Below are 10,133 nucleotides of genomic sequence, written 5' to 3'. Positions count from 1 at the left end.
TCGTTCCACCACTGAACATACATATATGGCCTTTTAATAAAGAAACATTTAACTCGTTTAATCATTCACCAATCACAATTTGAAAACGGAGAGATGAAGAATCAGCGGAAATGCAAGTGTTAGCTAACACCACCACAGTTTGAAAACCACTGCAGTAGGCCTTATTACTCAAGGCAAACACCAAAGCTTTTGAATGAAGAGCTTTTTGCCCGGTCGCGCAACATTTAAGCACTTGAATGCAAGGAAAAGCTCAACTCACATTGTCTGCTTACACTTAATTGAAATTTAACTTTTTCGTGTTTATTCAAGATAACATAACATTTAAGAAATTAAACACTTAAATGTGGCATTAGGAGTTACAGAAACATCTATTCTGTGCTCCAGGAACTCGATTCTATCCTCAGCGGGTGTGGCCTTTTCACAGCAACTTGAACATCAGTGCTTGACACAATTTTTATTTGGGGAAATGGCAATCCGGTATATTAGTCAAATGGAATTGGATTATAATGACCAGATAAGTGGTAGCCGATGCAATAATCTGAAAGAAGATGAGGAGAGAAACTAACTATGCAACACTCTTATTCAGTAATACAACAACAACACTCACCGATGTGATCAGCTTGTAGTCCATGTCGAAGAAGCCCGCTGCGTTAAAATTTCGTTTCCTCTGCAAGACTTCCATCGAGAAAATCTGCAGAATTTGGTAGAAGACACAGGCGTTTGGGGTCTCATTTGAAGACAGGCGAATTTTGTGCAAAATCGAAATAGTCGTCTCCATCTGAAAGTTAAATATTTGTACAGGGTGCGCTCTCTAATTAAAATACATATTTAAGGAATTCCTCTCACCACTCTTGATGTCTTTCCGCATATTAAGATATTCACTGCGAATGCCATGACCTGCACCAGGATCCAAGACACAATGAATACAACGTGATAGGTGGATATCACCAAAGAATGACTTATCAGAGAGAACAAATTATAACTTTGGACGGTGATTACGCCAAAGGAAACGGCGGTGAGAAAGAGCAGATGCCACCCGAAGATGCGCAGCACCAAGTCGATGCCATCACTAACATTTGAATAAATGGTCAACAGCTTATGCAAGAGGTCAGCCTTCGGTTCCTCGTTCATCATGTCGGCTTTCTGTGAAGCCGTCGGCACAGCGGTCAGAGGCACCTCACTGACCGAGTTACTTCTTCGCACCGTCACTATATGCCTCCGCTCGCTGATGAAACATGTATCTCGGTTGAATTTGCTCAGTTTCTTATTGATCAAGTCGAATTTTGTTTTCAAGACATGCATTAGATTGTAGAATTGGAACTGCTTGAAGATGAGAACACTGATGGGCATGAAACAAATGAATATGTAGCAGGTCGAAAATGGGGAGAATGCCATTTCATTGGGCAAAATGATGATGCAATTCACCATCGACAACGGAAATGCGATCAACAGTTGCAAACCCAATTGCCAAAAGAGTCGTCTTCGCAGCGATTTATAGTCAAATTGTATGTCGTCTATTTCACGAAGATGCTGATCAATTCTAGTGATGAGCGCATGCAATCGGCACTGCTCGTCCATGTGGGTCCAAGCAGTGACCCAGGCGATGATACCGAGACCGAACAGTGTGAAAACTTGTGCCCAGCTGGTCAGTCGTGAAATGCCATCACCATGTTTATAAGGTACTGCCCGCAGTCGAAGAATGCCTAAGCAGAAGCCCACTAGAGGTTTCACGATAAATTAGAGAATAAAATGAATCATTAACTTGGCATATGCATTCTGAACAATTTGAAGGGTGAATTTTGTCCATTTCATCTCCTTAACAGTAATCCCCTCCCGCTACAATACACTTATGTTAGTTTTGAATAGATTCTCTACATTATAATCTCTTTGGAAGCCTTCAGGAGAGTTTTATTTTTTTAACTTCGCTGAACATGACTCAGGGGTTTGTCGGTCTTCCATCACTTTTTGCTCTTTTTTCTCTGTACTTAAAATTACCTGTCAAGAAATGGTAGACAACGATTTAGCAATTAATTCTAATCCATCGACTAATTTTTAGAAATCAAATTTATACGTTCTTTAATTAAATGTGTTAAGAAAATGTTTCCCACATACTTTTCGGAGTTTCTGAAGACTTCGATACTTTTGAGACTACTGCTTCCATGCCTAGACTATATGAGAATTGAATCATACTTTTTAAAATTTTCCGTTTACATCACAGATGTCTTTTTTTAAACAAGGTGGAAGTGATCTCCAAAAAATTAGTGAGTCAATGGGAGTATTTAGGGTTCCTTACTAGGGATCTCTAAAAAATTTCATGACCTGCCTTCCGTATGCATGATATACATACACCTTGAACTGATTATAAATTCAGCCACTTCACACTATTTCAATGAAAAAAGAAGCACTTTCAATATTCACTTGTGTAAATCATTATATTGAGGCAGCTGCATATCCAGGCTTTGATGTCCCATTGAAATTTTCGGTCACAGCCATTGCGCAAGACTTCTCCGCGACGCAACTGAATTGGTGCGAATCCCAGGAGCTTGTATATGCGGCCGAAGGGATAAATGATGTAAGCGAACTCGTGGCAATGAAAATTACCCATTAAGAATGTATGCACCGCGCGAAAACACGACGAAAACTTTGACATTTCTTAGGCAACACAAAATTCACAAAACCAAAAGACGATAGGCTGATATACTTCCGAAACGGTATTCCGTGTCTGCCGGAACGATATCTTCACGCGAAGCGCCAACTTCTAACTAGCCAAATGACGAGTATCCCTATCTCTTTGTCGTGCGTTAAGTGGCACTGACCTTATCGCAAACACACTCGTTTGAATTTGTAATTAATTTTATTGCAGGACAAATGGGTGGCGGAAAATGGGTATGCCATCTGCGCGTACGTATGTAGGTATGTCCGCGAGCTCTTCTGCTTTATAGATGGGGGTATTCAAATAGCGTATAATGTTTATGTACCATATTTACTTAAGTTGTGGTAGTGTTGCATGTGGGAAGAAAAATATATAAATACACTCATCAAGGACGCACAATCTTCCAAGGACTAACTAGTCGGGAGTGCAGAAAATCATCACAAATACACTCAAGCACATATGTACGTACAGCACACGGGTTAGCCACCGCGATGGAATGAAGTACAACTACCATCTATAAATTTTATTATTTACCCAATGCAGCGTGTTGATTGGCAGTCCGTGGCTCCGCACGTTGCAGCTAATTAGTTATTGCCTTTATTTGCATAGTTCTAAACGCTCATACAAACATTTATATTGAATGATAACGGGTTTAAAGCATAGCATAGCCATAAGCATATCAAATACGATAATAACACAACGGTCAAATCTTATAAGCCTTTTTTGTGGGATATCGAGCTAATTTACATATTTATATTCAAAGAGACAATGAGCGTCCAATGGAGTTTATTGTTGACAAGATAATGTTGCAGCGTCTCTCATTAAATTCGCATCGAACTAACGAGTGATTATCGGTTGTTTTCCGAATAATTAGGTCACTGGATATGTAGAGGCATGTCCTAAAGCCTCGTTCAAATCACACGATTGCCTTCAGGTGAACTCAATACTAGGTTGGGAGCGAGCGAAAATAATATGTATGAAAATCTGGATCGGAACAATGATTTAGCTCAGAGGTGCCAAGGCAAGTTAAATTGTGAAAATGTTTCCATAATCGTTGATAGTTGCGCAGAAGACAGTTCTTACAGAAAAGCCACTGTGTTTCAGATTTTTTTTTTTGTAAGAAAATATATATATTTTAAACAAGCGCTTCTTCTTGCATAGAAAATAAGGCATTTGTGACACTCGAAACCCCTTTTGTGAAGTTGAAAGTTCCTCTCATCGACTCCGAGGCCACTTCAATATTTGTTTTCAATTAATTCGTTTCCCTTTGATAACTTTAATTTCGTGGTGAATTACACACGGTTGCGTTTCGCTTTGCACTAATTATTTGTTGTAATTAACGCACGAATCAACTTTTATTACCGTTACATTCGACCCAGTAAGGAAATATGTTAACTTTTTTATGGTTTTATTAGTTTCGTTGTGTCTTACGCATTCTATCCACCATGCCCCATTTTCATATGAAACCTGAAGAATTTCGAAAGACGAAAAATTTGGTTTTGTAATTTTTATTAACAGTTTTTAGACTACATAACATACATATATAGTTCTCTTTCATTATTAATTTTAATTTTCATATGTACAAAAATATTTATCGTATAAAAACTGTCTCTTATACACATCTAGATGTGTATAAGAGACAGTACATATATAGTTCTCTTTCATTATTAATTTTAATTTTCATATGTACAAAAATATTTATCGTATAAAAATTTACTATAATTAATTAAATAAAGAATATAAAATTTATACAAAAGTTGAAGAGTAGCCGAAGAGCAGGAAACTTCATAGATTCCAGCGAATCGTGTACTTATTTCCGACAGAGAAAAAGAAATAAGAGCAACACAGCGAACCGTTACCAGGAAAAAAAAATAATGATAACGGAAGAAAACGGAAGATTATGAAGATAGTAAGGACGAAGTGATGGCGAAGGTAGCTTATAGAATAGCATAAGTAAGTCATAGGAAGATCGCGTGAGATCCCCCGCATATTATATTTCGTAAGTGACGTTTGCAACCGCTTTCTAAAGAGCTTGGTTTGACTTCTAACGAGTCGCTTTAGCTTTTTCCTCAGGCAGATAGTGTTTTGAAAATGTATTTATTTAAATGGCATTATCGCACATTTGGGTGGCACATTTGAAAGCAGCGCTTGTCGCTCATCTTCGACTCTTTTGCATCATGGTCTCCAGTACGCTGGGGTCCAAGGTTGAAGCGTGCTCCAAATCTTCTGAACTGGCATTCTCCTCAGCCACATTCACGAAAGCACTCGACAGTTCGCCATTCAATTTATTCACTGCTCCCGTTGATATGTCGTACATGAAGATCTCCTGCTCCGCTTCATCGCTGGATCTATTTCAAGAATATAAATAAAGATATCGAAAATAAAGAATTGTCGAAAATTGCACCGACTTGTATTGGTTGTTTTACTTACTTCGCCACTAGTAGGACCACGGATTGCTGTTCCACATCCGTTCGCGCTTCTTTTTCTAGCCAACGCTTGAAATTCTCTTTTGTAGGCTTCTTAACCAAAGTCTTGATAAGGTCACCACCAATGAATTTCACTTCCTTATCATCAGTTGCGGCATCGCGTTCATTACGGCGTTCAGTGCTATCATTAGCGGGTGGTTGTGCCTCAACTGGAGCCAGAACCACAACACTCACGATCTTCTTGTCGCGCAACTCCTCACTATCAGGCAAAGGGAACTGGGCACCGTTAATTTTAAGCGGTAAATAGCGATTGTACTGACGTTCCGCTAAGTCAACAGGTGGCACAACGGTAGCATCGGTCTTAATGTACTTCTCCGAAACGCTCTTCTCGTTTTCTGCATCGAAATGCACCACTTTCACATCTACACCTTGTTTGTGAGGCAATGCATTCGACTGCTTGACGCGCTCAATATCTTTTTCGCTAAGCGAAACCTTATCGCCATTCGGCTTGACCACCGTGACGACTTTTTTCGAAGCGGAGATCTGTGCTGCTCCACCAGCTCCATAAAAGTGCTGCAGATGCTCGGCGGGTAGATTCTCCAAAGCGACGTCTCCTACCTTATCGTAGTCCAAGACGGAAATGTCAGCGTTGTTGAGAATACCGGATGAGAGCAGCTGTTGCCGCAAGTCGTCGGGAACCTCGTCGGGCAATTGAAGGAGTGTTTGCGAGGCTTTAGCTTCATTTTTGGTAGCGTCAGTATTATGTGTGATCGGTGGAGTGGGAGTGCTGCTGCTTGCGGTGGAGACTGAACCGTAATTGGAGTTACTGGCACTGACTGCTATGGCGGGTAGGTAGGGCTTGTCATTGCTTGATGCCGACTGTGAGCCAAAACTAAATTGGCTAGCAGCGGACTTTTCTTGATTGCGACGCTGTTCTAATTCTTTGAAGACATCAGAGTGGAAGGTCGATACACCAAATTGGGATGAACCGCTAGCAGCAGCGTTGGAAACGGTTGAGGAGATCAAACTACCGACACCAGATTGCCTTGGTTGCTGAACGAAGTTAGTGGCTGACTGTGTCTGCAATGAGGGTAAACTGGCAATCACTTGTGTAGCACTTGGTTCCTGCTGGTACTGAGTGGTGCGATATTGATTGTATGCCGTCGGTGGTAAAGGCGTTATAATCATGATCTTCTCGCCGTCTGTGGTTTGTGCATACTGTGGAGGAGCTGGCGTCGTCGTCGAATAGGCGGAATGTTTGCCATTCTGTGCGGTTACAAAATTACTGAATTGTTGCTGTTGCTGCTGCTGTTGTTGTTGATTTTTTACCGATTGCAAAGCTGCCGCTGTGAGGTAATGGGTATTTATCGAACTACCACTGGCAAAGCTTGAGCTGGATTGCTGTTGTTGTTGATACGATTGTTGCGCTGTATTTGGCGCCGGCGTGGGTCCCAAATGAGGCGCTGGTATGTCGTGCAATACCTGATTTTGTGTTTGGGAGCCAAAACCACCAAAGCCATTGTATTGCCCATTGGTGCTGGCGCCGCCGCCAATTGGAGTCTCGATAGTCTCAGTTATGTGCTGCTCATATTTCGGTATGGACTTAAGAAGTTCAGTTTCCTTGGAAGCTTGTACTCCGAAGTAGTTATGAATGGATCTAATTGGGTCCGACGTCGACTGCAATGAGGCAGTGGTGGGGCTGCTGGGGCTTGGTAAACTGCTTTGTTGACTATGGTAAGCTTGATTCTGGCTTTGTTGTCGATTCTTCTGCAATGTTTGATATGACTGCTGCTGTGTCTGTTGCTGGTTCTGTTGATAAGACTGTTGATGAGTCTTTTGTTGGTTCTGTTCTTGATGCTGTTGCTGAACCTGTTGCAGAGGCTGCTGGTGGGACTGTTGTGCTTGTTGTGGTTGCTGTGGTTGAAAGCGGCTGGAGGCCAATTTTTGAGTGAGCAACTGAGAGTGGGAGTGTGATTGTTGAGACGTCTGTTTAAAGTAATTGCCATTGTTGCTGCTGGATTGTGTCGTCTGCGGTGAGGGTAATGAGAAGGTCGGCTGTTGCACATACTGGGGCTGGCGATTGAACTGAAAGTGTGGTTGTGGTTGGTGATAATTTTGATAATTCGTGTTCTCCAATTTGGCCGGTATGGGAACTTGCTTAATGTGGGGTTGCGCTGGAAGTGTCGGACGGAACTTAACTGGTTGATAAGGTAAGCCCAATTGGCGGGAAGGCAACTCTTGAGTTTTGGGTGGTGCGGTAGGAAAAACCACCGATTGCTTCGGCGAAGCGGGTGCGGGTTTCTGAATTAGACTGCTGAAGAAGGATTGTTGCTGATTACTGGGTTGTTGCTGATATTGCTGATTGTAATTAGAGTAAAAGTGGCCTTGTGTGGAACTGGAAGCCCCAAAAGTTTTACGGAATTGTGCCTGCAGTTGCGGTAACTGTTGCAAAGTCGGCAAGGGTTGCTGAGATAGTGGCGGTGGTGGTTTTGGATTTGCCACATTTTTAGGCGATGAGCTAAATTGAGGGCGCTGTTGTTGTTGCAACTGTTGGGTTTGTTGCTGTTGCTGTTGGTTTTGGTATTGTGATTGTTGCTGCTTTTGATAGAAATTCGCAGATGGCTGTTGGACAAGGGCGGCTGGTGGACGGAAGTAATTTCCGATTTGTTGCAGTGGCAATTGTTGTTTCTGATGCTGTTGGTACTGATGCTGTGATTGTTGTTGTTGTTGTTGCTGTTGCGGATGTGCCTGTTGGAAGTGGCCTGTAAATAGTTGATTAGCTCCAGCTTGCTGCGGGCTGTGAGCGCTAGCGCCGAAGTCGGATCGGGTATTGTAAGCGTCTGTCTTGAAGCTGCCGGTCTGTGCGCCACTTCCGACAGGTATGGCAACCACTTGGCTCTGTACGCTTTCGGCGTCATGTTCCTCAAGCTGGTGTCCCGCCTGATACTTGTCCTCGGATCCGAAGGTTACATGAATGCCACTATTGCTGTGATATTTCTCCGAATCGGGGTGGATGATAGTGCGCAGCGTTGTGGTCTTAACTGGCGGAGCTGGTGTCGCAGGTACAGGGTAGTGAACAACCTCCTCTTCCTCCTCTTCTTCTTCGTTGTCGTCGTTGTTGAGTGAGGCGATGGGACTTTCCAAATGCAATTTGTTGTTTTGGTCTTTCTTGTAGTTCACATAGAAAACATGAACTTTCTCCTTCTTTTTCTTGGTGACAATGGGTTGCGGTTCGGGCTCAGGCAGCGTTTCATTTGAATCCTTTATGATGATCTCGATAATCGGCTCGGGCGCTTCCAAATATTGTGGATAGTAGTGAGGTCCAATATAGTTGTTTGGGAATTGTGCTGAAAAGAAACAAATATCAAATAAAAGGATCAGTGTCTAGGTTTTCATAGTACTCCTTCAACTCCCACTCACCAATTGCATCTTGTCCGTTGTAATAGCCACTTTGCGGATAATAAGCCTGCCCATCATTCTCGTAACCAGCGCGTCGACTTGCGATTTCCGGATAGAGGTAGCCGGCATTTTCGAAGTCATAAAGTGTTCGCTTTCCGCGCTTATCGCTGGCGTTCGTGGTACTCGTTGATGTCTTGAGAGCTTTTGATTCACGTGCTACGGTGGCAGGCTTCGCTAATGTTTTGGCTGCGGTTTTTGCATTTCCGCTCTCTACGGCCTTTGGAGTGCCAGTGGTCTTGGCTGTCGTTGTCGCCTTGGCACGTTGTTTGGCATCGGGTCCGTCGGGTGCGGCCAGGGCTGTTGCTATGGATATTGAAATCCCGATTAACTGCAATGGTCAGAAGGTTAAAATTAGTTTCCACAACACAAAACAATATATTTTGGATCATAGTACTTTAAGCAATTGTTATTAAATGTGATGTGCTACAGCTAGCCACCTTTCTTAGGTTGCCTACGATACTCTTTGAAAGAAGTAAATTACTTTAAGACAGCAGAGCATCGAATTAAAAATTTGCCAACGAATTCACTTAATCTGCTAATTTGCGCAGGAAAGCCATTACGTGAACGCATTACCGAGTTGCGTAACAATATTCGCCTGCCTCAGACGATCGCGTGGAAAGCGAAAGGGAATTTGAAATCTCAAAAAGACACACAAGTAACAAATGACATCGCATACAATCGACTTGGCCGAACGCCAGCATTTTCGCCAAAGGCTTAAATATCGAATATAATTGCGATTGCAATTAAATGAATTTGTTAACTATGAAAAATTGCTGTTAATCGCCGTTTAATCTGAAAACGAAGCGAAATGAAAGCGACCAGCAATCATTAATCAAAATGCGTTGAATTATAGGCTAGACGATAAATGTTTACACACAAGTCGAGTAGCAATTAGTTTGCTTGATATCTTCACACACTTCGCCTCTTATTTGTGCTGTGTGTTTCTTGGCGGCGCTCAGCTCCCAAAGACGAATTGGTTTGCATGGAATTAGGTTATTGAAAAAAAAAATATAAACAATTTTTATTTGGAAGGATCTTTAACCCATGAGGAATCGGAATAATATTGACGAATCTGTGCCAAGACCAGATGAGAATTCGCTGGTATGACATATTCTTTAATATCTTATTTAGAACTGTGATATTAGAGGGTAACCTAATGAGCCCATCCCTGAAACATTCTCTTTTCTCCAACTGTTATTTTTGTGACCACAAGGGAAAGGTTCATCCCTCACAGATATTCGCTTGACGCCATTGCAGTTGTTTGGCGAGGTATCAGTTTTTCACGACAAAATTGAGCAAATTGACTTTACGACGATGCGGACAACCGACATGATAATGGCCTAATAGGAGCCACACACGTGAAGGCCACGCAATCCGCTATGGATAGGTAGGTATGTTCGCAGATGTGTCTTGTGCAGCTGGCTTGTCTGTAACAGTCCATCTTGCGTCACTTATCGCTTCATTTTATTGCGCCAAAAGGCCCTTTCCGCGCAATTCCTCACGCGCGACACAAATGAATAGCACACGCTCCAAATGTCGCTTATAAACGTTTTAATTTGACTGTTATGACTCTTTTGCTGCTTTTCATTGTTTGC

The 10,133-nt window shown here is 42.2% G+C and overlaps 2 protein-coding genes across 3 annotated transcripts in view; both read right to left on the bottom strand.

Moving 5' to 3' along the window:
• Positions 1 to 393: 393 nt before the first annotated feature.
• On the bottom strand, positions 394 to 1,775 carry LOC108973203 (putative gustatory receptor 2a). The gene is made up of 4 exons (XM_018940270.1): positions 1,763 to 1,775; positions 847 to 1,718; positions 608 to 778; positions 394 to 538 (listed from the first exon to the last, which is right to left on the bottom strand). Exons 1-4 carry the CDS (start codon positions 1,773 to 1,775, stop codon positions 455 to 457), a joined length of 1,140 nt encoding a protein of 379 aa, XP_018795815.1. The 3' UTR covers positions 394 to 454.
• Positions 1,776 to 4,345: 2,570 nt separating this feature from the next.
• The window catches only part of LOC108973334 (putative mediator of RNA polymerase II transcription subunit 26), a 28,386-nt gene continuing 22,598 nt past the window's right edge, over positions 4,346 to 10,133 (bottom strand). Inside the window, exons 3-6 of one of the 2 annotated variants that reach the window (XM_018940551.1) lie at positions 8,500 to 8,866; positions 5,994 to 8,426; positions 5,084 to 5,960; positions 4,346 to 5,001 (exon numbers count right to left, since the gene is read on the bottom strand). In XM_018940551.1, coding sequence (XP_018796096.1) covers positions 4,809 to 5,001; positions 5,084 to 5,960; positions 5,994 to 8,426; positions 8,500 to 8,866 — 3,870 coding nt within the window. In that variant the 3' untranslated portion in view covers positions 4,346 to 4,808. Of the gene's footprint in view, positions 5,002 to 5,083; positions 8,427 to 8,499; positions 8,867 to 10,133 lie in introns of both variants that reach the window. The other variant, XM_018940550.1, reaches the window with a different exon arrangement.

This window comes from Bactrocera latifrons, unplaced genomic scaffold (genome assembly GCF_001853355.1).
Source record: "Bactrocera latifrons isolate USDA-ARS-PBARC rearing strain unplaced genomic scaffold, ASM185335v1 scaffold_47, whole genome shotgun sequence".
In the NCBI taxonomy this organism is placed as follows: domain Eukaryota; kingdom Metazoa; phylum Arthropoda; class Insecta; order Diptera; family Tephritidae; genus Bactrocera; species Bactrocera latifrons.
Note: the sequence above shows the minus strand (reverse complement) of the source record. Positions and strands in the feature narration are given on the sequence as shown.